The sequence below is a fragment of the Symphodus melops genome, assembly GCF_947650265.1.
Source record: "Symphodus melops genome assembly, chromosome: 1".
Lineage (NCBI taxonomy): Eukaryota > Metazoa > Chordata > Actinopteri > Labriformes > Labridae > Symphodus > Symphodus melops.
In genome coordinates this window covers 51,769,250-51,795,701 of record NC_136691.1, presented here as the reverse complement: position 1 = coordinate 51,795,701, position 26,452 = coordinate 51,769,250, and the positions used below count along the sequence as shown (strand labels likewise).

Genomic DNA, 26,452 nt, shown 5'->3' with positions numbered 1-26,452 from the left:
ATTATTATTTTATGTTCCAAGTGTGCTATGTCTAACGAAATGAAAATAAGTATGATGGGAGAACCCTAAAAATGCTCCAAAACTACCAAAAAATTTGGAAAAAAAAAAAAAGAAAGAAAAATAATGAAACTGAAAACTTGGTCTTTGGTCCACCCATTCCTGGGACATGTGAGACTTCCCTGGTGAAGGCAGAGTTTCCTTGACACACGAACAGCTGCATGAGAATCACCGGAACACATGCCTGTAGCAAAAGTATGTTTTGGAGAAGGGAAACACTCGTGCCTTCTTTAAAGTCTTTAAAGACAACGCTGAAGCTTCCCCGGGACTCAAGACACGTAGACAAACGCGACATAATTAAAATGATGTAAATACTTGGAACTCATCCGACGATAGTGTTCTAGGGTTAAGTTAATGTCGTAGCCTTCGATCTAGGCTTTGACAGCCCTAGTTAAAATGCAGTTTGAAAAATGAGCTACCTCTTCTTGAACAGCGTCAGGACTACCTTGCAAACTTTTAGGTTCATGAGAGACAAAGGTGAGCACAATCAGCATCTGTGAGCATCACAGAGCTTCAGGTTTGTTTCTAGAAAACTTAAAGGACCCCTGAAGATACGTTCCCCCCCCCAAAAAAATTTAAAAGTAGCGTATGAAAAGATGTGAGAGATCCGTGGGGATGTAATCAAATTGGCAAATATTAATAGAAACTCAGTAAGAGATGTATGATTGGCAGTTTATGTGCTCTAAGGAAAAAGGGGAAAAAAAGTATCTAGAGAGTCTCAATTTATCAGCTCACCGTTAGAGTGAGAGGGTTCAGCTATCACTGTTCCACATATTCAGAACTTTTCCTATAAGCTCATCAGACTTTAAGTTTTCTGTGACACAAACTCTGTCCACATAACAGAAAGCTCTGTGTGTCATTTCAACTCTTTCCACGTCTACTGTTCTCCTGTGACGCTGTGCTCCTTTGTGATCAGTTCTCCTTCTCACTTAATGCCCCTGTTTTTAATAAGCAGACGAGAACTGCAGCAGATGGACTTTATTTGGAAAGTGAGAGAAAGGCGGAAGACTTGCTGTAGCTCAAGGCTTCGCAGACGGGATAATCGTCTGTGTGTTGGTCACATCTCAAGTCGAGAAGAGTCTAAAGCATGCCTGTGTGTGCAGCGTGCAGCGTGCAGGTGCACCCACACACACACACACAATGAGGATGCCTTTAATGACATTGCACAGCTGTGCAGCAGAATTAGGTGCTTCTCCTAAGTGGTGTATACATGCTAGTGTTGTATTCAAGACCAGACTTCAAGACTTTTGTTTGTGCCTTTTATTTAACCAGATTGGCCCCATTGGGATTTAGAAGCTCTTTTCCAGGTGACTGTGAAAAGGGGCTGTTCTTCTGAACAGGTGTCAAAACATTTAATCATCAAATCTCATTTCTGTATCTTTTGGATGAAACTGTCACCTTTTCCACAGAGAGAAGGTAAACTTGTGATGGTGCTGACGGGGGAATGGAAGAAGTCACCTTTGATTTCTCAGTTTTGAGAGCCAGGACTCTGGATGGTGCTTAATGGAGTCTGTTCATGGGTGGAGATAAACTGTCTGACCACAGAACTTTGGAACAAAACTGTTTCATCAATGAATATTTGTTGTCATGTGTGGAGTCCCTCTCATTTTCAAATTCTGTTCTGTGGGTCAAAATCTTTTAGTGTGACTCAGGCTTTAGTTGGTTGTCCTTTTATGCCGAGTTGATTACTTGTTGCGGAGGTTGTTTCCATATTCCACACCACACCAGGATGCTGTGGTTTATTGGTCTGTATTATATGACAGAGTCCTGACCTTTCTCTGGAAACACGCGTAGTCTTTTCCACTCATAAAAGCAGATCATTTCCACACTGCAATGGCTCTGCCTGTCAGCTGGACAGTGAAGTATATCTATCACTTATGACCGAGTGCAGACTCTCAATGGCAAACTCAGTCCCAGTCTCAGAGCAGACCCCACCATTAAGCGAGGCATGCATCTCCCAGCATACATACAGCCTGCCCTCGAGGTGTCAACATTCAGCTCAGCTCTGACCTGAACCTCAGCATAGAGCTCTGTGACCTGTAAGCATGACTAAATGAATTCTGGGTAATCTTTTGTCAGATCTTTCATTTCCTCCTGAAGGGTGTTTGTGTTAAATGTGTGAAGTACACAGACGCTTTACACTATCATGATGTTCCACTTGTTTACACTGGTGAGAGTGACTGAAAACCCTTCCTGAAGGGTTCCTTCCATGTTGAAAAAAAAAGAAAAGGATACCCGAGCTGAGCTTCAATAGCACATGGTTTAAACATTTCTGATGCATTCCAATGTGGATGTATGATCGGAAAGATTTGTTTCAGCAAGCACCAGCTGTTCATTAATTTTATGTGAGTGTGTCTGTGGAGCCACTTAAATGAACAGAGCTGTTAGGAAATGGAGGCACACTATGTCCCTCTAACAGATAACAAGGTTCTCCTCTGATCTTCTCCATCAGACTTTTAGACTTTCATTTACTTCAACAGCAACTCTAAGTCCTACAGGTGAAATTTCTCCCAAATTTCCAATTATTCACAGATAAATAGCAACTGTTGAGCGACACAAAAACGTCCTTCCATTTAATTACCCTTGGGATTAGATGGTGCTACAGTGACTGATGGTGTGAGAGCCCTCGTGCACCTAAATCTGTAGCTGGAAAAGCATCTGAGTGTATCAGTCATTTTCTCTCCCTGCCTTCATTGCTATTCCTTTCCCAGGGTCCCAATTAAAACTCCTCCCGAATCAGAATCAGACTGTATTGCTTCCACATTAAAATCTGCAAGGATTTTTTTTTTTTAATAGGAGTGATGTGAAAACTTAAAGCTTTAATAGATATTCCATCTCAAAACGGCCTCTTTGGGTACATCCAGAGAATCCTGCTTAAAGACAGAATGTGCCACCGTAATTATTCCTTGGTAGCATGGAGGGCCTTTGACACAGTAATGAGACCATTTGGCACAGAATTTTGCCACTAACACCATGGTTAATGATCTTAATTTGGGAGGACTGGCAGACAGTGGGTGGAGGGTCGAACTCTGCAGCCTGCATTTAATCAGTCCTCTATATTTAAAAACGTCCTATTGTACATGTTAACTAGCAGAGAAACCTTCAGGATGGTATCTTAAATCTGAGGTGGCAGACTGTATAGCATCATGTCATTAACGTGAGGCCCTGTGCTTGAAGCTTTTTAGGATTATGTTTCTTTTCCTGTTGATTAAAAATAAATTAAAATTTAGACTAATCGATGGATCTAAAGACACAAAAACTCTCCAAACTCAATAAATTGAGCAGATTTATTTCATCCATCCATCCATTTTCCACCGTTTATCCACGTCTGGGTCGTGGGGGCAGCATTCTAGGCTGAGACGCCCAGACTTCCCTCACCTAGACACTTCCTCCAGCTCTTCCGGTGGGGCCCCGAGGCGTTCCCAGGACAGCCGAGAGACATAGTCTCTCCAGCGTGTCCTAGGTCTACCCCGAGGCTTCCTCCGGGGACAGATGCCCAAGCCACCTCAGCTGACTCCTCTCGAAGGGGGAGGAGCAGAGCTCAACTCTACTTATTTGATAAAACTAAAATGTATAAAAACATATTTAAGTAGCCTGATTGAATCATCACATCCTTCAATAAAATTGATTGCTGAGATTTGAGGCACATTCTAACATGCATTACTCTTCAGGGAGCAATGTCAGTTTGCCCAGTGTGTCTGATGTTAGCGGAGTTCAGCCTTAGATCATTTTAGCAATGTTTGACTGAGTTGAATTTGGTGTCACAATGGTTAGGTTGAGTTGAGGTTTCCTGCCAGTTTACCTGTGCTGCTCCTACAAGATACCGTCTATTCACTGTGCAGATGTACATCCAGGCGGGAGAGCAGTAATCGGTCCATGACCCGGAGCTACAGCCTCTGCTATAGTGATGGGTGGCTGCATTACACCTTAGACTGGTGCTATCTAGCAAAGAGGGCAATGTTTAGTCATCAAATGTTGCACATCGTAGTCTCTTTGATGCATGTGAGATTGAAGCCAGCCTTTCTTAGTCTGGCTGCATTCCTGTGCCTGCCACTTCAGGACTGCGGGTTTTCTTAAAAGGGATGATGTTATGGAGCAATGCCAATCATCTCACCTGAAAAAAAAAAACTAACACCACTTACATGAAGGAGAGAAAGAGTTAAAGTCTTCCCATTGTTTCTTTTGTCATACCCACCAGTAGTCTTAAAATCTGGACAGAGACTCAAGTGCAGACATTTGCAAGCTGCCAAATGAGGTTTCTCCACGGGGTGTCTGGTCTCATTCTCCTCAACAGCTCAGTAATCTGCGACGACCTTGAAATCCCTCACTGATCCTCCATTTTAAGAGGAGCAAGGTGGCAGACACAGTTCACACATTCAGAGGGTCCACCGAGCCTGAGAGAGAGAGAGGACGGCGACAAAGGAGCAGACGAAGTGAAGCAGGACCTGCTCAGTGATAAGTGGATGGAAAAATAAGATGGATGGACATGATTTAAGATTCAAAAGGATTTGCAAAAATAGAAAACAGAAAAAAAATATTTCCCACAAGCAATAAAGGTTAAAGAGAGGGAAATGTGGTGCCAGAGAGCATAATGGGTTTGCTTCTCTCTCTTCCACAGACAGATTTTTGAACAGCACATTTCTATAGTCACGCGTCAACTAGCACCGCAGTGAGGGGAGACTATGCTCTTTCATTTTTCGGTTTCTAAACCTAAAAGCAGTCACAGACAGCATTTGTCTGCGATGTTGAGCTCTCTCATGGCCTTGTCTTTTTTGTTTTGAAGGTCACTTTCTCCCAGGAACAATGCACAACTTTCCAGGTGTTTGTAATGAGCTCATTGATATGCTTATGAGTCTGAGATGAAGTCTGACAGAGAAAACGCACGTTCAGCGTCTCTTTCTCTCGCTCTTTCTCTCTCTCCTTTTCAACCTACAAATCTCAACCTGCTTTGTAGATTTTTTTCTTTTTTTCGACATGAAACTTTCTCCGACGTCTGTGTGGCTCTCTCTCTCTCCATCTGTGTTTGTCATGCACAGATTTCACTTCTCTTTCTTTCGCTCTCTTTTTCAATCTGTTTCTGTTCCCTGAAGCCTTTCTCCTCTCTGCTGTCCTGCTGTGCACTGATCTAGATGATGTTGATTCTTTGGTTTTTAGTCCTTGTTTCTTTGTTTTTAAGAGGCGATCAAAGACACATAGTAAATGAAATGCTAAATTAAAGCACTCATTTTGCATTTGTTTGCTAACCTCTGTGCCTTTAAAACTTTCGCTTTTGATGAGTCCATGTTTTGCTTTGTGTTGATTCATCCTTTACTCATAATTAAAAAGACAAACTTGGTTGGGGACATATGTTGGGCCCTATACCACCTGTTTCTTTTCGCAAAGAGGAGTTTCACACAGATTTTGTCGCCTAGCTTTCTGGCTGGTGCTTTTTCTGGCGTGTGGTGGTCCGTCTCAATTTTGATTCCTTTCAGAACACCCAGAAGTCACCACAGTCCTTAGCCTAGTTTTGCTACAGTTATGCATTCAACACCATACTCCAGCAGTCTGAAACTTCTACAAGGGAGTTAAGCCCAACACTTCCCTGTGCCAGAGCTGGACACTTTAGAGCCAGCCGATAGAGCCACATGCTGCATTGCTAACTGAGATCAATGGCCGACTTTTGGTACACTTAACAGTGAGTCCTTAAACAGTCCCAAAGCTGTCCATCCACAGATACCGTTTAAGTTGTGTTGATTTTTTGAGCTTGTTGTACCTTTGTTTAAAAACAGGATAGAGAGAGAGTGGGGAACAGTCTGCTCTGATTGTGTCTACTGCCATGATCTTATAGTCAATGAGTTCAGTGCACCGTCTTGTTTCTCTGTCAGCAGCGTTTTAAATGTGCTTGCGTTTTTGAAAAACTGCATTATTTTTTGATTGTAGCAAATGTTCTGATAGAAAATTTGTTTTGGCTATTAGTTTTTTTGTTGGGGTTTTTTTATGTGGTTGCATGTGCTTTTGAATGTGCATTGATTTCAATGTGCAGCCTGTTTCTCCCTAGGGAAATGATTAGAGCTTATGTAATGTAATAATTTTAATCAGTCCATTCTGTTTTCCTTCAGTATCACAGTCACTCAGCCCCTTTAGAAAACCTCCCTGTGCGACATCCACCTGGAGCTTCTCTGCTCCACTTGTTGTCCTCACGACAACACACATCACACACCAGAGTAACTTCAACCAGCTATGATGCACTCCTGAACCTCCCGTAGTGATTGCCTACGCATTGAATGATTAGCCTTCCAACCAGAAGAGGAGCAGTTTCTTGTGTATTTATATTAAAAAGATCTTTTTATGATGTGTCCGGGGTATAGCAACAATACACTTCAGACAAGTGGTTTGATGCAGAATAGATTGAGCTGCAATATGATTGTCCTGTGGGAGGACTAAAGTTCACTAACAAGGTTTTCAATACAAATATGCCACACAACAAACATGCATTACGAAAACAACTCATCACAGCAAATGGTAGATTTGGGCTTTTTCGCAGATATGGAAACAACATGTTGCTCTGCAATTAAAATGTGCTCTTTAGTGCTAACATAAACAGAGAAACACAGGGGAGTGCTGCAATAGAATTAAATCTGCAAATTAGAAAAAGTGTTATTGAAGATGAACGGGACCTGCTGCTGTTTTTACTTTATATTCTATTTTATGCTGCTTAGAACTAAACCTGTGACCTTTAGTGACCTTGAGAGATCACACTTGTAAAGTCTGTAAAAGTAGAGTCCCTGATTTGAGCACATAGGTATATCAAACGTAATTTTCTACAGTTTGTGTTATTGTAGAATAACTTTTCAAAAGTGTCTGTACAGTATGATGACATGTCACAATAATATCAGTGAATAAGACTTCAGGTCATGTAAAGCAAGCAGTGAACATTATTCATGTAATTAGCAACTTGACTGCATTTTTGACCCACTGTTGTTGTTGTGTTGCTAAGCAACGTGAGCTAAGCAGGCTGAACAATGAGGATGTTGATGAACTGTCCTTGATGTTTACTAAAATACATATAGTTTCTGTTCTTGTAAAAAAGAAAAGAAAAAACAGATGTAGAAAAAACAAATGCACACAAGACAACATCATAAAAGTTTGGGTTTACATTTTTCAGCGGCAACACGAGACTTCATGATGAAAAATACAGCTGAACAAAGAGAAGATGAAAAGGGAACACAGAGAAATAATATTTTTTCTGCCAGATCCTATTAAGGGTGGCATCTTAGTTTTGGCTCACTGATCCGTCTCGGATGATCCGTCTCTCCAACATCTGTCTCCAATTACTCCTCTTTTCCACTATCACATCTCTCATCGGCTTAACGGGGTCTGAGCAAAGATTTGCATACAGCGTGGCAATAGGCGATTAATTTCTGTTTTTTTGCTTCTTCATCCTGAAGAAACAAAGAGGCCTAATGACAGCTGAGGGTAATTAAACGGAGAAAACAGAGGAGAGGGAGTGAAGAAGTTGTCATACTGCGTCTCAGGGGATAGAGGCAACTGTTGCCACTAGAGCAAGCAGTGGGACAGAAGGCCTCATGAGGGACTGATGCCACCTGTGAGCCAGCCTTTTTTTTAAATCTTAGACCTGGCCATGAGCAGCTTTATATTTATGATTATTAAAGGATGCATGATTGATTACTTATCAAAAGAGAATGAAAGTATAGAATATTCAAATGAAATGGAAACAATAGAATAAGCATAAGTTCCAAGAGAGAGTATCTGGAGAATAATAAGCTGTGCGACCAATGAAATCTGGAAGATGAATAGTTAATCACAATTGCCTGACGCTGTCTGCATTTGATTCTCATGTGTGATGTTATCTTGAGTCTTTTCGTGGAAAAGCTGAATTGAAGGGTACAAGGCGGCTGGAGGTCAAAATTTACAGTTGAGAATTCACCACTGGTCTTTCCTACACAAGGATGATACCTGGGCAGCCAGCCTTCTTCTTCTTCTACATCCTCTGATGCACATAATTCAACACATCACCTGTGTTTTATCCAGGAGTCATTGGGTGTTTGAGGTCTTACAACACACATCCTCACCCAGGCGATCCATCAGAGGATGATCAAGCCTTGGCCTGTGTCTCAGTGGCACTCTTCTGACTCCATCTGGAGGCCCCGTTGTTCTTCATGTCCCCTCTCCTGTAAGCTTCTCTAATGCCCTATGCTCCATAGGCATTGCACAGGGAATGACTTGCAAACTATTTGGAGCCCACCTCAATTGCCATTCACCTGGATCTCCATCCATTCCTGCAGCAGTCTTCCACCAGCTCCCCGTACTTGGCTTTCTTCCTCACGCATGCTTTCTCGATCCTCCTTTTTCAGGGCATGGCTAGCTCGAGAAGAATGATTGGTAGTCTCCACATGCATAATCTTCTGTGTCAGTGTATGTATAAATGATTTTATGTAGTGTGGAGTACACGTTGTGAGAACAGACAGGTACTGCATCATTCTGCAGGAAATTAATCAGTGAAAATACAAGCTGCTGATTTTCCCACTTCTCATTCCCTTCATGCATTTCTAAGACAAACTGTCCCAAAACAACCTCCCGTATGTGTGTGTTCAGTGTGATGCATAAAAGGGGGGGTGTCGCCTCTCTCGTCTGCGCTCTGATTGATTTTTTGCAACCAAACTGATCCTCATTCAGATTTTTACGTGTCTGCAGGAAGCCACCAATTGTGCAGAATTGGGGGAACGTTCGGCCGGGGAGCAGCCTCTCATTATTATGCTCTCTGATTTGTCAAATAAGGCTCGACCAGAAGCAGCATCGGGCATGTGGATTGCAAGTTAAAAAGACAGAGAGGGAGTGAGCTGGCTATAGAGAATGAAAGGCGTGGATTGTGTGTGTGTGTGTGTGTGTGTGTGTGTGTGTGTGTGTGTGTGTGTGTGTGTGTGTGTGTGTGTGTGTGTGTGTGTGTGTGTGTGTGTGTGTGTGTGTGTGTTGTGTGTGTGTGTGTGTGTGTGAGTAGGGAGGGCAAGAACGTAAGAGATGTGTAATAATGTAGATGAATAGTGAAAGGTTGTAGATCTTTGGTGTTTGTGTCCTCAGATGTAAGATGGTAGAAGTAGATTTGAGTTTGTCTGTGGGCTGTTTCTCTTTTCTTTCTTTGAATGCCTCACATCAGCCTTTCTCTCTCATTTAAAACAAAATCAAACAAGTCAAAGGAGAGTGATGCAAGGAAACACATGCAGCAGCATGCAGAGTTTAAAGAGTAGAGTGGCACTCCTGGCCTTTTTGCTGTTCTTTATACTCTTCTCTACAAACCTAAATATCATTAGACATCAGCTCCACGGCCAGATCATGCAACATCAAATGCCAGACTTAGATCGGTTTGTTATCCACGTTGTCATGAAAGCAAATTGTTTTACTTTGATACAATACTGGTAAAAATCAAACAATACTGATACGGTTTTGAAATTGAGGTGCTAATTTCTTGTTTTTAGTCAACAGAAATTGAAGACAAGCTTCTGCACAATACAATACTAAATTGCACGAAGACGATGGCAGTGCTTCCCTTCCTGAAATGTTTCCATAATTATGCGCATTATAACAGCTGTGTTAAAAACATGATTCCGAAAAAAATAGTTCTGATTCTGATTGGCCAATTATGCATAACAACAATCTGATATTCGTTGACAGATCTCAGTTGTTAAGAATAATTCCCCATTACTATGAAAAGCACATGGTTGCTAAGGTCGCTGTGGCTCTTATCCCAGACTCTGGAGGATTAACTACTTTCTGCTGTCAGCAGAATCAATCAGCAGAAAGAAGTTAAGTTTGTGTTGGTTTGTTTGCTGTGGGAGAACACAGAAAGCTCTTACAGTGGATTCCAACTGAGTATTTGTTTCATGGAAGAAATACACGAGAATTTCCAAATCAATATTTAGTCTCAGTTGATTGACTGTATCAAGTATAAGTAGTGTAGAGAGAGCAGGTTATTACCACGGAGGAAGTCCTTCTGACTCCGTCCTGCTTACCCAGTGAGGGTTCCAATCCACCGTAACAACAGCTTGCTATGCATTATCCATAACTAAACACTTTGTTAATCAAATTCTTCACAGATATGTACCGTGCACTGTGTACTGTAAAGCATGCACGGCCACAAATCCATATAGACAACCAACTAATGCATGAGTAGAAACAGGCTAAACATCCTCCTTCATTATGACCATGAGTCTGCCACTGAAGTTTTTACTGTCCTGCAGCCTCTTTATCAGTTTATTCCCAGCGGAGAGAACAAAGCAGATCCTCCCACGTGTAAAACATTTCACTTCCACTGCTTAAAGGCTAAATACTGAACATTTAGGAAACTGACTCCACACTGGGGGACGATTTGTTATGTGCCACTTTAAAAGTGTTTGTAATCTAACAAGTCATTTATGGATGAGGGGGAAAAAAGAGGATTTTTGACTTTAAACTCTGAGTGAGATAAAGAATCTACTTTTCCATTTTGCATGTTGGATGCCCTTGGAGGGATGATTTTAAGAGAGAAAATGTTGGAGATAGACAGAAAGAGAGAGATAGAGCGAGAGAGTGGACCCTGCAGTAGTTTATCCGGTTTTGAAATTTCAGCCTGGCTCCACTCTGAAGCCAAAGTGTTTGAACTATGGAGGAGATAGAAGGACCTCTTGAAACCTGCCCAGACACTCACTGAGCAACTTCTCTAATATAATTGGAAAGCGTCGTCTGGAGAGAGTTTGAAAAGTCCGACTTTGTATGAAGTGACTTCTAAGAGTAGAGTCATGTAGGTGGCTTTCTGTTCGTGGAGTAGTCTAAAGTTCACCCTTGGCCTTCTATTTATTCACATGTTTTGCCTCCATTGGCTGGTCAAGAAAGCAGAAGACTGACCCAATTTTAAAACTTTTCCCGTCAGGACTCTGTGAACAACCCGGCTCTCACCAAAGTTGCAAAGACAACTTGACTGAAAAATTGTGTCGGCTTGTATTATCAAACAGTTCTGAGACAAGATGTTTACTAAGGTCTACATTAAGAAAACATTGCTTTATTAATTCTGATGTACACTTTACATAGCAGCCTCTGCCATCAGTGTGTGAATGTGTAGACGTGAGGTGTAAAAGTGCTTTGAGTAGACAGAACACTAGAAAAGCACTATTCAATGTCAAGACCATTTACCGTTGTTGTGCTGAGGTATATTGTAAACTATTTGTCAGCCCTGTGATGGCCTGGGAGCCTGTCCAGGTTGTTCCGTGACTCTCACACTGCTGAGGTGGGGTTCAAACCCCTGCGGCCCTAATCGGGATAAACAATTTAGATAATGTGAGTGATGGTAGTGTTTAGTCAGCTTGATCAACTGTGTTGTAGTAAGCAGAATGTGGCTTCAGGCCTCGTAAGGTAAGGGGGAAAAATGCAAATGAATATTGAGAAATTCATTGGTCCTGGTGTCTCTATTGAGCTGTATTGTAGATTATTTCATCTGCTCAAAGTTACTTCCATCCAAATATGTTGATACGACCTATTGTAAAGTACACCTTAACAGGGACTTTTCACAAACTATATATCCCTCCACCTGAAATTAACCCATTGTGCAGGAGTTTGCTTGCATTGTTTAGTATTTAATAACCAGAAAATACCCATTACCAGATGACATTGACTTTTGTTTTGTTGCTGTGTTATCAAAACAGGTTTTGTTATTGTTTGATTTCTTCATTCCTTCAATAAAACCGCTTATATCACATATTTGTTTCTCTGGTTAGTTTTATCTTGTAACAACATTTGAAGTGGTATTCTTACTTTACAGCTTTGTCGGTCACTTTTTGACCTTTCACCTCTTTGATTCTTTGTAATGTTATTTCAGATGCGCATCTGTGTTGACTGAGTCCCACTGTAGAACAGTGTTGTATTCACAGGATGGTGTGCAACACGTTCACATTCTACTCACATGACTGTTCTGCTTTTATATTCAGGAATAGTAAACAGAGAAAGATAACGAGTTTCTTTTTAAACTCTCCCTGCTTCTGATTTGTTTTCTCATTTTCCTAAAAAAAAAAGAAAGAAAAAAAAAAACAAGAAGCAGAAATCAGAGCTGAGGCAAAATATATTTGTGGGTAAAGGTTCAACACTGTTCTGTCTCCTTTAAAGAAGCCCATCACCCAAAAAAAACCCCTGAACACTAACAAACAAGACATGTAGAAAATAACATTCATAGGACAACTCAATCAGGACCTTCTTGTCTCCTTCCATGGTGAGCAAGGATGACGGAAGAAGGGATGAGTGAGAGGTAGGAGAAGGACAGAGACTCTGAGGTGGCTTTTAATTTGGTTATTTTGGATTTAAACTGGGCTGCCACATTCATGAGAGAGAAAAACCAGGTCCAATGCAATGATTAGGATGCATCTGTCGACGTTTCATGCTGTGAGTGTGTGTTCTGTGAGGGGCCGACGTGCGTCAGTTGTGTTTGTATGCAACTCTGAGTGTGAGGCTGTGATTGAAAATTGTTGCCAGAGTGTCAGTCAGGGTGTCTGTGGAAAATAGGTTCAGATAATTACCTTGGCATAACTAGAGTCACAACCCTGGACACAGAACAGAAGTAGAAATGTGTGGATGTTTGTGTGTGTGAGGGATGAGATGCAGCAGTTATTACCGAGGGAGGGAGGGAGGGAGGTGTTGCCTGCACACACACTCTGCATGTGTGTGATAACCTAATCCAGGAGTGCAGACATTTTAAAGCAGGTTTAGACCCAAGAGTGAAAGCATTTAATGAAGAGTTCACTTGAGGTTAAGCCCCACAAATCACAAATACAACCACAGTTATTATCTGCCGGACCTAAATATTTAATAGCAATGCACCTGCAGATAAAACCTGCTGAACAGTCCTCTAGATGCTTTTTAACGATAGAGGGAGAGTGCTATAACTGTTCTCTTGTCCCCAATTGTTATGAAGATAGGGAGCTTTAATGGAACTCTAAAATGCTCCTTTAAAGTTTATGTTTAGCACCAACAATGCTTTCTGAACAAAGCCCTCTGGTGGGCTGTTTTACTAAAGAGTCTTTTTGGATTTTCAGATTGAAGCTTTTGTTTGAGAGTTGAGCAGAGGCATTACAGTGAGAGACAAGCTTTATTTCCTCTACTGTTGGACATCCTCCTCTGAGAGAGGAAGCCACCTTTTCTTTTCTTTTTTTTTTAGATTTGATCAACGCACCAGATGCAATCGCCGGCAATAAAAGCAGACAGAAAGATATCACAAGCAAAATCTTCCATCTCTGCAGAGACTAAAGTTTTCTAATCTGTTTCCTGTTTTTGTTGGTTGACCTTAAAGCTCGAGTGATGAGATTTTCACTCTGTCATGAAACAGACTGAATTTTAGACCCTGGACTCTGTGTGTCCATAAAAAGCTAACAAGACCACAATTGACAAGAGGGACTATTCTTTGCTGAACCAGCCTGTATTTCTTTCATTTTTCCTGGCAAAGATTTGAGTGACATGTTTGACTTTCAAAAGAAGACAAGATGAGATATTTGTTAAAAAAAAAAACACAAGAAAAAAAACCCCACTACATATATATTTGCAGGAGTGGACCATAACAAGGTGAAAAAAGTACCAGTTGTCCAAGAGGTCACAAACTAAAAGTTCCTCACAGGAGCTTAAAAGTCATAGAAGCAACTTTTACTGTTGTATTTTACATGTAGTTACTTCTGCACATAGAAATCTGCTTGTAATATAGATTGCAAAGGTTTCAGAAGGACAAAAGCTTACTAATTGTACTGTTGCCCAACGCTCTAACAACTCCCTTGTTAGTATGCTATTGAAAAGGAAAAAAAAGAAAAGATTTTAACAGTATACTTTTTAGCAACATCAAAACCTGTCCGAGAAAAATCATAATGTCCATTATGTTGAAAAGAGAGAGAGAAAAAAAACTGTGTGCCTCCACTTTCTGCTGCTGAGTCCGAATTCATTCAACATCCTGCATCTTTTTTTAGACGTGTCTTCTGTTCCGTGGATTCGTCCAACATCCATTGTGGCCGAGCATATACAGTGATTGCTTGCCAATCCAAATGAGATAGCAGACTGACACAGCTGAACTTTATTGATTGTTCCCCCAGTTGAAAAGTGCAATGGGCTCTCCAACAGCTTTAACATTACATAACAGGGTTCTTACCATTTTAAAACATTTGGAAACAGGAAACAATAGATAATATGAATTGTTTGTTTTGTTCGTAGTAGTCATGTTGAGGATTAAGGTTTAAAAAATTGTTTGTGACATTTTTGAATCTACGTTTTGCCTAATCCCATTGGGCCCTCCCATGTGCCTGGGCCCCAGAAAAGCTTTCACCTTTTTCCCCCCCTTATGAGCGGCCTTGATTACATATAATCTCCTTTAAGGAGGTCTGCCAGTGGAAGCATTGTTACGTATTTGTTTAATAGCACAAGATAGTATCTGTGTGCAGGCCACCACAGGTGTACAGGGAATATTATTTAAAGTGGTAACATGAAGACTCTATCGCAGGGTGTCAGAGGTGCATGTAAACAGTTTAACCAGGATAACACCTTAATTGGAGTATGGCCCTTTGCCAGGTTACGCTATGCATGCAAATGCAGCTTGGAAGCACACAGAGCTGCCTTGCCCAGATAATCCCACTGAGCCCTTACAGAACCACAGAGCTCATCCATCTTGTTTTCCAGGGACCCTACATTTCCCAGAGTGAGAGAAAAAGGTAGAATTTAGATCTGTGTTGCTTCTACTTTCCTTTTTCATTGTCTGGTCTAAGGCAGGCTGTGGACATCAGGGATCTGAGCTATGAGTGTCAGACAGACAGAAGCATTGTTGACTCATATGAAAAGAAATACCAGAAGAAGGATAAAAAGAGTATTTGGAAGTTTAACATGCTTGGAGTCATGGGCAGATAAAGAGAATACTTAAGGCTCTCTCCTTTTTCCCCAACACTTTCAAACATGCAAACCTTTTCATGTGAGCTTCTTAAATATTCACTACCACGATCACCATCAGTGGTATAGCGCAGCCATAGGGGCGAGCTGGCCTTCAGCACATCACTTTTATGGTGTGCCTCTCCCCCTCTCTAACATGTTTTTGTTTTCAGTAATTAATCAAACTTGAGCCAATATTGAACTGAAGCCCAGCATGTGGAGTGCTTGTTCTCCTACATCAAATGAAGTGTTCCCTATTCACAGAGACATTGAGTCTGTTTATAAAACAGAGCTGCTGCTGCTGCTGCAGGCGAGAGTGCTTCCCTTAACAGGCTGCAGCTTCATTTCCATTGTGGAGACTATTCCTTTTTATGTGATTGGATGATGTGTTGGCTTTGCTATAGTTACTTTTAACTGAGTCTGGTTTACATGGATGAACACTTTGAGAAAACACTTGCACTAAATGTTTTGTTGTGATGTTAAGACTGGTTATTTGAAACCATCTCCTTGTCAGCTAACAAAATGGGAGGACCAAAACCCAAGTCTCTTATCGAAATATGAATCACCAATCTGATACAAAAAGACAAAGGCAGACATGAGTACGAGTACGACTACAACGTGACTCATGATTTTTTTCTCGTTGGTGGCAGTAATGAACTGCTCAGTAATTCAATTACTGTAGCTGCAATTTATGGGATGTGACTTTAAAATCATGAACAATAGGTGTCTATGTGTTACTCACTTCCTGGGAAAACCGGATCTAAACGTAGATGTTTTTTTCTTTAAATGAGGACACGAGTGAATAATTTGAATCAGACAGTCGACAGCAGAAATAACAACAAAAGACAAATACATGCATGAACAATGTTAATTAATATCATTCATTTTCTTCCCCCATGTCTGCTTTGAATAACCTTTAATACTTTTTGATAGCCTTTTTTCATGTATTCAAACTTTTACCCTGTTACTCAAGTCTGTGTCTAAGTAAGCACATTCATTCTGTCTTTGCTCTTAAAAGACATCAGCACATTGGGGCTGTTTGATTCTTTTTGTGTTCTCTCCCTTTAAGGCTTGCCTAACTCCAAATGTCAGCTAAAATGTCGCCTCACCACCCCCTATAAAAAACAGCAAAATCATACTGATGCTGTAAGGGGGTTTATCCTCATCAGTCTTTGTTGCCACTGCAGCTAAAAGAGAATACACTACTGAGACAAAGTACAACCTCACATTTAGAATGTGTGTGTATATAAAACTTTAAGATGTTGGAAAAGAAATAATCAGTTGTTACTATAATTACATCAGAGATCAAGTATATCCTATGTAAATGTCTCTCTTAGTCTTGACGGTCTACAATGATTAGAAAGTGTGAATTTCTCACAGATGGTCTAAGGTGAACATCTTTGTTTGTCACCTTGATGCGAACGAAATAAAACATTGCAACAACAGTTGTCAAACGTTGTTGGCCTGCAGTCTGAGTGAATTTAGCCCAAATGATCAGCACATTTTAAAGGTGCCATGACACCTGTCAATCATTTAGTCTACAGAAGTGAATGGAATGTGATGCTGCAGACCTTGACATGTAAGTAAAAAGCCTATTTAGAGATATGGTGTGTATACCTGGTATTGACACTTTTCCTCTGTTGGAATAATTATACCTGGTGTACACTGGAACATGGTGATTAAATTAACAGAGCTTTTGTTGTGTTTTCAGGATGGCTGAAATCAGTGCACATTACTCTGTTCAGCATTTTCTATCTGAGTCAAGGGATAAAAAGATGTGTCCCTAATGTTCATCTGTGAGCTGGTGAAACAGATTTTTTGCAAATGTTCTATCCAAAGCCCATAATCTCTCCAATACTAAAGTCAAAATGATATACCATAACATTATTGTATTCATAATAAAGAGTTCCTTCCACTCTTTTTAAGGCTGTAAAGAGCAGAATGAAGCATTCTGATGCTCTGCAGTGAGTTATGGCACACACACACACACACACACACACACACACACGCACTTAATGCACACCCCAAACACACACATACACACACGTACACACACACACACACACACACTCTTCAGAGGACTACAGACTGTGAAATTACCCAATCAGAGAGTCATGTCGGTTCTCAGACATTAGTCATCACACATAGGCCAACCGAGGTGATACACACATACCCACACACTACCAAACACACGCGCACACACACACGCACACACACACACACACACACACACACACACACACACACATGCACACTCTCACACTACAGATAGAGGGGTTTGAACATTTCATAAAGGTCTATTAAAGTTAATGGCACACCAAGTCCAAAAATAATGTGTTAGAAGAGAAGTGTGTGTTGGTCTGTGTGTGTGCCGAGTTGAATGAATTGTCGGCATGTGAATAAAACAGCTAAGTTGTTTGCTCACAACTTTTCATCCTCTGTAAAAACAACGATTTATTGAATGTTAACAATAAGCCAAGTTATGTCGAGGCACCTTAACTTCTGTAAAACAAACTGACACACTTTAACTCTCCGGTCCTTCTCATGAGCACACACAAGCATATCCAGTTGTAAAGCACAGAGTGCATTAGAGATGAGGCAGTAAGCTGTAACATAAACACTTGCACACAAACTCTAGAGGGAATGTTAAACATGAGTAGTTTTGTGTATAAGTTTACCTCCACACACAAGGCCTAAGCTGTTTCCACACAAATGGACTCCGGAAAATGTCCTGCAAATTTCAGGCAGAGTTCCCCTACAACCTTTCTGTGTTGAATGTTCATATATGCAACTCAGCAGGAGGCTACGGGGGGGACGAGGACTGCCCTTGTGCAAAGGGCACACAAGACTACTGTCTATTTCTATGATGACAATGTTTGCCTTTATATCAATGCTAGGCACAGTTTTTAATATTTACAATATCAACAATGAGTATATAAGATCATAGTGGCGAACAGAAAACATGATGAAACAGATGAATCATTGTATAGAGGACAGTGAAGAAACACCGTATGCTGTATCTAATCCTAATAACTCTGTCATCTTGTTGTCTTTCAGGTGAAGTACGGGCGGTTTGGCTTTGTGTGGGACGCAGCTGTGCTGGAGTACGTCGCTAATAATGACGAGGACTGTTCCTTCTACACCGCCAGCAACAGCGCTCCAGACCGTGGATACGGTATCGCCATGCAGCACGGCAGCCCCTACAGAGACATTTTCTCCCAGAGGTAGGAATCACGACAACAAACAACAGGCAGCAACATCTTTGACAGCTCTTTGTTTGTCGACTGAAGGCCAACAGTTTGACATGCACGTTGCTTGAGCTGCTGTTTTCATTTTCGATACTTCTGTCATATTGTCTTCAGTTTTATTTTTAAATATCCTTCACTCTTGAAGCGAAACACTGAAAAAAGAAGTTCATGGATATTCTCCAAGTTCAGGAGAGGTCATGTAAAATGTTTATTGATCCCATTCCAATTCAGCCAAATAAAAACAGCCTCTCCCATAAAGTTTACCCTTCCTGCTGTTGGACAAACATCCTCTGTGGGTCAGACGCAGATTAAATTGTACATATCTTCCAGTTGGAAGAGGAGGCGGCACTTCCGAAACTTGTGTGCAGCTTGTTCTCTTTAACTCAGTGTGAACTGTGAGCTCACTTTGAGGTTAAGCAGGTCTGACAACCTCAACAGTAGGCAGTGTGTTGTATCCAAATGGATCACAGCTGTTTGTCTTGTTGCTGGAGCAAACACTGGGGTATTTGGGACTTCATAGTGTCTCATGGATGAGGTGGAAAAAACCCACATATTTCTGCATACTCTTCGGTCTGTAGCTATCTCTTTATCGCTGATCTGCTGCACGTGATGTGTACTCTCATCCTGACAGAGCTCACGCATGTCCACATGTAGATATTGACCAGGATGGAGGGGACACATTTTATTTTGCAGTCGAGTCATTACAGATTTGACACAAGTCTTACCATCGAGGACAAAGTTTGTGTCTATAAAAAGCCAGTGAAAGTAGCTTGTCAAGAAAAAACCTATGAATACCTTGGCACAGTTACAACCTATTCTCATTAGATAGCAAAATGTTCACTCTTACTGTGCGTGGATATTAGTGCTCTTGAAGTGTTTTGCAGAGTGTCTCATTTGCATAGAGAGGGTCTTTGGTCTCATTTATGCAGGTTTAGCAGGTGCAAAAGCTGTGAAGGCCTTTTGTGAATCAGGCCCTCGCTGTTTGAAGTCTGCATAAGCATTGTTTGCTTCCCATTTGAGAAACTTCATTGGTAACCATGCATGAGATCATTTCAAGAGAAAGGAGAAACAAAAATTCCAAAGTCCTTATTTAATTAAGCTGTTGTAATTGGTATTATGTAAAACAGTCAATGTTGTTTGATGTGTGTGTTGGTGGTAAGAGACGGAAACACAATTCATGCGCACGCACCAAATTACGTGACTGACAAGGCCTGTCTGTTCGTAGCTCCTTATCCACTGGAGCGTTACTCCTCAGAATATTGCCTATCATAGCTGTTATTAAAATAAACAAGCAATTAATTGACAGGGCCATGTTTTCAATTCCCTCCTATTATTTGGGGGGCGATGTCACACTCTCGGGAAGACAGTTGCAAACAGTTTACTCACCCTGGTCCCCGTGGTTCAAACAAAGAAATAATAAGCAGATTGTTTTTCCTCACAGAGGTATAATTTTTTCGTCTTGACGTTCTGTATCAGACAGATAAATAGAGTAAAAAGAGAAGGCTTCACAGGAATTGTAGTATTTTTTAATTATTTTTTTTGGGTGAATTTCACATGATAATTCACTGCATTTAGCAACATATGAACATATTTAGAATACTTAACAGAGGAGAGAAAGAAAAGGTAAATGCCAGTTCAAGAAAATCAACCACTTCTGATTACTGGTGATTAACTTGTAGATGATCCTGTACTGGTTGTCTGCAAATGTTATATTGTTGAAAACAGATGTAGTCCTGTCGAACACTTCCACCCCGCTGCTCCAGTTCCTAAAGCCCTGAAGTAAAGGATGTTTTTATTTACTTTGATAGTAGCAGAAAGGTTGGAGTTGTTAAATTATCAAGCAGTAAATTGCAGACTCTTTCCACAGCAAAGGGGCCAGAATGCTCAGACGGCACCTTTCCAAACACTGAGAGTAAATGTTGTGGAACTAGTGTACAAGCCCAAGTGTTATTACTTCCACCGAATGACACAGGCTGCAGTATCTATGGAAATGAAACTGTTTTGTTCTCATAAGCAAATTGAAGTAAGGATCTCTTGCACTGAAAGACATTTCTAAAGCAGTAACTCACAGTGCAGGGTAGCTAGGGCAAAAGCCGGCCAAAAACCACAAGAGCTAATGGGAGGAATTACATAAGGAGCCAACATCTGCTAAGCCTGCCCGACCCTGGTCAGAAGCCAGTTTGGCCTTTTGTTTCTGTTTAAAGTGTCAAACACCAAAGTGTAAAGATGTTGTAGCTCCTCTCTCAGGATATTCTGTCAGGCATTTCTTTTGTCTTTTTATAGCTGTTATCTCAAGTCTTGACATGACATGACAAAAATATTGACTACAGCCTCAGGCTTTTAGGTCTTTATTTCTGTGCAAGGCTTTTTGATTCTTTGTATCACTGTTTGCTTTCAGACACGTTGACATACATAGATATTGATTTGTTTTCCTTATATCTCTTTTTCCTTTTGGAAGACTTGTTGCCATTGTTTCCAAATCTACCCCAAGGACAACTTTAGAAGGGGTTCCACAAGGACCTATAATAGGTCCTCATTTATTTATTCTCTACAGTCAAACCAAGCATTTTCCAACTCTATCATTTATGCTGGTGCCATCCCTTATTTCAAATAATCCATCAGACTCTGTGCTTGTTTCAAATGCCAATGCCAACAAAATGTTTACATTTTACAAGGGCTCAAAGTGTTGATGCATATGCACCAATTCCTAACCTTGCCATTGATTGTATTTAATACAGCACAGTAGTTAAAGCTCCCATGAAGGATTTCTAGGTGGTTATGAAAAAAACTTAGGTTAGAACGGATGTCTCTTTATGAGCAACAAAACTAAACAAGAGTGTCAGGGAGAAGATTGATTGTTTCTCTATCACGTTTGTTATGTTAAACTGTTAGAAACAGGGTAGGTGACAAATGAGACCATTACCAGCACGCTGCTATAACAGGCTCTTTTTTTTTCATTTCTCAATGAGTGATACATTTGACTGTTAAAAGGAGAAAGGTTACGATTTTTCTTAAGAAAACACTAATGTATTTGTAATACGATGAATAAATGCATTAAGATATTTGGTCATACGTATTACGTAGGTCAATATAATGATTGATTGTGTTTAAAGGGAGAAGGAATCTGCAATATCTGCAGAGAACATACCGTAAATTCCGGACTATAAGCCGCTACTTTTTTCTCACACTTCGAGCACTGCGGCTTCTACTCCGGTGCGGCTAATGCATGGATTTTTCTTGGGGGACAATGAGCTTCTGCCGCAAAAACATTTGACTTCGTCACGTCGGATCTTAATATCAGTCATTTTGCGCTTCATGCACGCACCCTCATCATGGAAAACACACGGAGAAATACATATGATGCAGTTTTCAAGTTAAAGGCGATCGACCTGGCTGTCAAAGAAGCTAACAGAGCTGCTGCACGTTAAGATGACACTGACAGCGACAACAGAGACTGAGGAAGTGAGTAATGAAGTCATTCTGAGGCAGTGAATGGATGGACTTTTTCTTGTGAAATATATTACGGTCATCTTTTTCATCAGCCGTGTTACAGACACCGTCGGCTAGGCTTCGTATTGTAACGGTTCATGTTGTAAAGTCAGTAGTTGATAATGTGTTCATAATTCCGATTATGTGGAGAGTCAGTGAATGCACCAGCGAGAACGTGTTGAGTGGCTGTATGAGAGAACGCTGGGGGAGAGAGTTGGATTGTTACGGCAAGTTATGTGTTGCTCTATGCTGTAAACGGCGTGGTCACGGCCGACAGTGATCGGGTTATTAAAAGATATTTTTTGAACGCTCTCGTCTTCCTTTAACGTCCGTACGGACGCTACAGTATTTGCGGATGTTACCGGTAGCCTACGTCTGTGTAAATAGCTCTTGTTATAGCGTGGACACCTGCGGCTTATAATCAAGTGCGGCTTATATATGTACAAATACATTTATTTACTTATTTTTAGCCGGTGCGGCTTATATCCAGGTGCGCTCAATAGTACGGAATTTACGGTACTTTGTGGGTGTTTCAGTATGTGCTTTCATTCTGCATGCATGTGGAGTGTTTACTGTCTGAAGGTCCCGGGAGGTAATATATTAGCCGAAAAGAATTTATTTGTTGTGACACTTAGGCAGAAGGGCCTTGTCTGTAGAAATAGACAGACTGCTACAACTTCATTGTTTTCAACTACTTTGTCATGAATAAGTCAGAGCGCATGTTCACAACCACTTCAATTCTGTGAATATGTGCCGCTTTATAACAAATATTGTTCAACTATATATTCATGGCTGTGTGTGTGTGGGTGCTGCAGCTGTGATTGATGGCGACAGAGCCTGCAGATTTACCCGAGTCAGAAAACAGTAGCGTAAAGGGTAAGTCCGCTAATTTAAACTGACAGCTACTGACAAGTTGTTTTGAAGTGTTGAAGGAGCAAGATTGTAGAAAAAAATAATCCCTTTCTCCCAGGCATGTATTATTTTTGTCTGTGTGAGTCTGCAGGCATTGATGTGAACATTTCCAATGGAAGATTTAATCCAAAGCAGATGGACATCTCGAGGGTGCTGCAGTCTAAGAAGATAAGCTGCAGGCCAGACATTTTATTGTGCATTCTGAACATGATTGCGTTTTACATCTCGATTGCAAGATAGATGAGATGCCTCTTTGTTGGTCATTATGGTCAGGGATGCTGAATTTAGATGCTGACTTCATCGACAACGTGGTTAGAGAGATAAATAACATCAAGGTAGAGCATCTGTCAGTGGGAATAAACAGTGCAAAGAAAACCAGTCATACTTTCAATTTAAGGACATATGGTAAGAGTAAAAGAAGTCACTATTACCAGCTGTATTTGATTATCGTCTCTCCAAGAACAAAGATACATTCACATTGCTTTTTTATTACCTGGCTGTGGGCATCAGCAGCCCGAGGGCTGATAGTTGAGTGCTTCTAAAACAGAGCCATGGAACGCTGTATTTCTGCAGGGACAATGCCTGCGCATGCTGCACGGTACGCTTGAGAGGCCAAACGACACGCACAACAGCGACAAATCATTTCTGCATTCCCAGACACATCACACCTCTGAGGCGCTGGGCTAGATTGCTGTGGTGAGCATGCACCAGAGGCTGGCTCCATTCTGTAGGCATGTTAGTCAGTGGCTTGTAATGTCCTGACCTATGGTATATGAACCATAGCAGAAAAATGATCACCCATCTCACCTCAGCAAACGAGCTGGGATAAGGGGCAGCTGAAAGCGAACAGAACTTTTTTTAGGATTCAACTTTATATATCTATATATGTGTGTATATATATATATATATATATATATATGTGTGTGTGTATATATATATATATATATATATATATATATATATATATAGTAGGAAATGGTAGGACTAGCATGTTTTTATTTACCACATTTTGGAAGATATAGAAAGGCTTTGTGAAGTTCATTAATGTATAGTTGAATGTGAGTTTAATGTGAGTAATGTGACAGTGTAAAGAGGAGTCATTTTCTGCTAACGTGCTGCTAATGTGTCTCCTTTATAGTTGCATGTATGAAAACATAGAAGAGATAGACAGGGCAAGGGGTATGCATATGTGCCTAAGTGATAACTGTTCATATTTTTGTTTTCTCTAATGTTCTCCCTCTAGAGTTTTTTCTTAATTTCACATAAAGATGATACAATGATATCCATCCAAGTTCAACAATATGTTCTGAAAGTTGTCCCCTTGAAATTGTTTTGAAGTGATATAAAAGTGGTCTTTGTCCCGGCGAATACAAAGTATGTTCTATATGGCTCATAAAAAACAATTTCTTTGCGATGCATTCAGTGTTCTGACAAACTTTTATCCCAGCAGCACTCATGACAATAAAATTGTCAGCGAAACGTGAAAAACTCACTTGTGAAAGTTCGGTTATTGCAAACCTTGAAGGGAAATTTGATGAATCCTTTAGCGGAGTGTTTTTCTTCTCTAATGATAGGTATAAACTAAGCTGCACCTTTGAAGGACACGTATAAAAGGCTTTTAAAGCTGCCTTTGCCCATGTAAATCTAACATTTTAGTCCCAGCAGCAGGACTGTAAAGAGGACAGGGCTGAAGGTGCAGTGCTTGAAACTTTATGACGTAGCTGTTCCAGTTATTTCAGAAAACGATTGTATACAATGATGGTAACGATAGCTTTATTCTCGGTGAATATGCCTTTATTTCAGAAGAAATTATTATTAATACTGCGAGGGGAAATTTAATTTTGATACTCAGGTATTGAGACATGCTAAACACATACATACAGTATAGGCTGAAATACACACACATGCACAAACAGGATCCTATGGACGAGCAATAAAAGAGAGATGTCAGAGTGAGGGCGCTGCCCACAGCGAGCAATCTTGAGCTCATCAGGGGGGCGGTGCCTAGCTCAAAGGCAACTTGGTAGTGCTTAGGAAGGGAACTGGCACCTGTCCAGCTACCAAACCATTTTCCTGGTTTGGTCCGCAACTGGACTCAACCCTTCATCCTCCTTAACCAAAATGAAGGTGTGCAGCAGTTAAAGAAAGAGGGAGAGTCAATGAGAGAGAGAGAGAGAGAGAGCGCAGGTTTGAAGCAGATAGAGTGAGAGCAAGCGATAGACAGAACAGAGCCCCCACGTAAGAAGTGTCATTGTGATTGTCCTTGTAATCCCAGACAGATAATTCAACAATTTCTTAATGAAGCAATTAGTCACTGGAGATAATGTGAAAAAATAAAGTGTTCTGATTTAACGTAAGGTTTGGAGTGATGATAAGACCAAAAAGAACATTTGGTGTGTCACCGTGACTTCAGGGTGATTTAATGAGCCTTTTTTTTACTCTCGTCTGACTTTTTAATTACCGAACCATCAATCTGTTCAACAATGAAATAATCAGAAGGTTTATGGTGTCATGTTATATTTATTAAAGGCACATACATTGATACTTTATTTTTGTGCAATAAATAACCATCTTTAATCATCATCATCTTTTTTTCTGACCACAGTTCTGTGATTATAATTTTCAATGTTTTTATTGTAATGAATCACATCTGTGCTAATGATAACAGAGCAGCTCACTGTCCGGTGCAATGAAGCCCTCACTTAATGCTACTCTTTTGCTTGTGCTGTGAATGTAGTCGGACATAAAGCTGCCTGAAGCTACTCTATCTTGCTAGCACCGTATAGTCTGTTGTACTTTATTTCAAGATGAACTCAAGTCCCAGAACTGGAGAAGAGGAAAAACACATTTAGCTGTGAAAAGTTTCACGAAGTTCAAAATCCTCAGAGGGAAATCTGACTTTTCGCTTTCCTTGCTGTTTTTTTTTTTTTTGTTTTTTTTTTAGGAACCCCAGTGAGCAACGAATATTGACTGAGTATTGGTATTTTTTTCTTTTCCTTCCTTCCTCTGTTCCTGCTCTGTCTCTCACTCTGTCTCACTCTCTCTCTCTCTCTCTCTCTTTCTTCTTTATTAGCATTTATTGTAATGTCCTTTTCTTTTCTTTTTTTATCATATTGTAGCTCCAGATTAACATTTTTCTCCCATTAGAAAGGGAAAATAAAAGCAGAATAGAGTACAAGTTGCAAATTAAAACTTTCCTGCCCATTTGGACACTATTTTAATTTATTTAAATTCATTTCTCGGATTGCAGGTTTCAAAGTCTGCTTGTTTTCGAGCCACAGTCTATTCCTTCTCTGTCTTACACACAGTGAGCTTGAGTTAAACTGCAGGTTCTGAAGCACTCAACTTCCAGACCATGGAAATCACCATCCATTGGGGAAAATAATAATTTGCTTCCAAGGGTGCAAGACAAGCAGTATAGTGGACACAAGTTCTTCAAGAGAAAGGGGTTAAAACATTAAAAGGCACAGCAGCTGCATGGGGTGGGACCTGCAGTTTCCAAAAATTAACTCCAAATTTATATTGAAAATTCATTTTTAAGATTAAATGTGACTCAGAATTACAGTATATGTTCACTTCTGTTATAAACAAAAACACACTGAAAATTATTTCCTATGAACTGTAACTGCAGCATGTATCTCCAAGGGCACCATTGAGGGCACATCATTATTCTTTGTTGCACGTTGCACCATTGTAGACTTAATTTAGCATGCAAGGAGCATTTAAAAAAAAGAAGAATGTTGTGCACGCAGGATTGCATATTGTGTGCATCAGTGTTTTTACAACACTGATGTTGTTCCAAATGAAAAAATATATATAATGACACAAGACAA

General features: G+C 40.5%; 1 protein-coding gene across 4 annotated transcripts in view; it reads left to right on the top strand.

The window, feature by feature from the left end:
• The window catches only part of grid2 (glutamate receptor, ionotropic, delta 2), a 475,776-nt gene that overhangs the window by 422,048 nt on the left and 27,276 nt on the right, over positions 1-26,452 (top strand). For all 4 annotated transcript variants that reach the window (XR_013781008.1, XM_079365815.1, XM_079365816.1 and 1 more), the window contains exon 14: positions 18,028-18,194. Coding sequence is in view for 3 of the 4 variants with exons in the window: in XM_079365815.1 (XP_079221941.1) it covers positions 18,028-18,194 (167 nt within the window). In the remaining variant the exon portion in view is untranslated. The remainder of the gene's footprint in view (positions 1-18,027; positions 18,195-26,452) is intronic.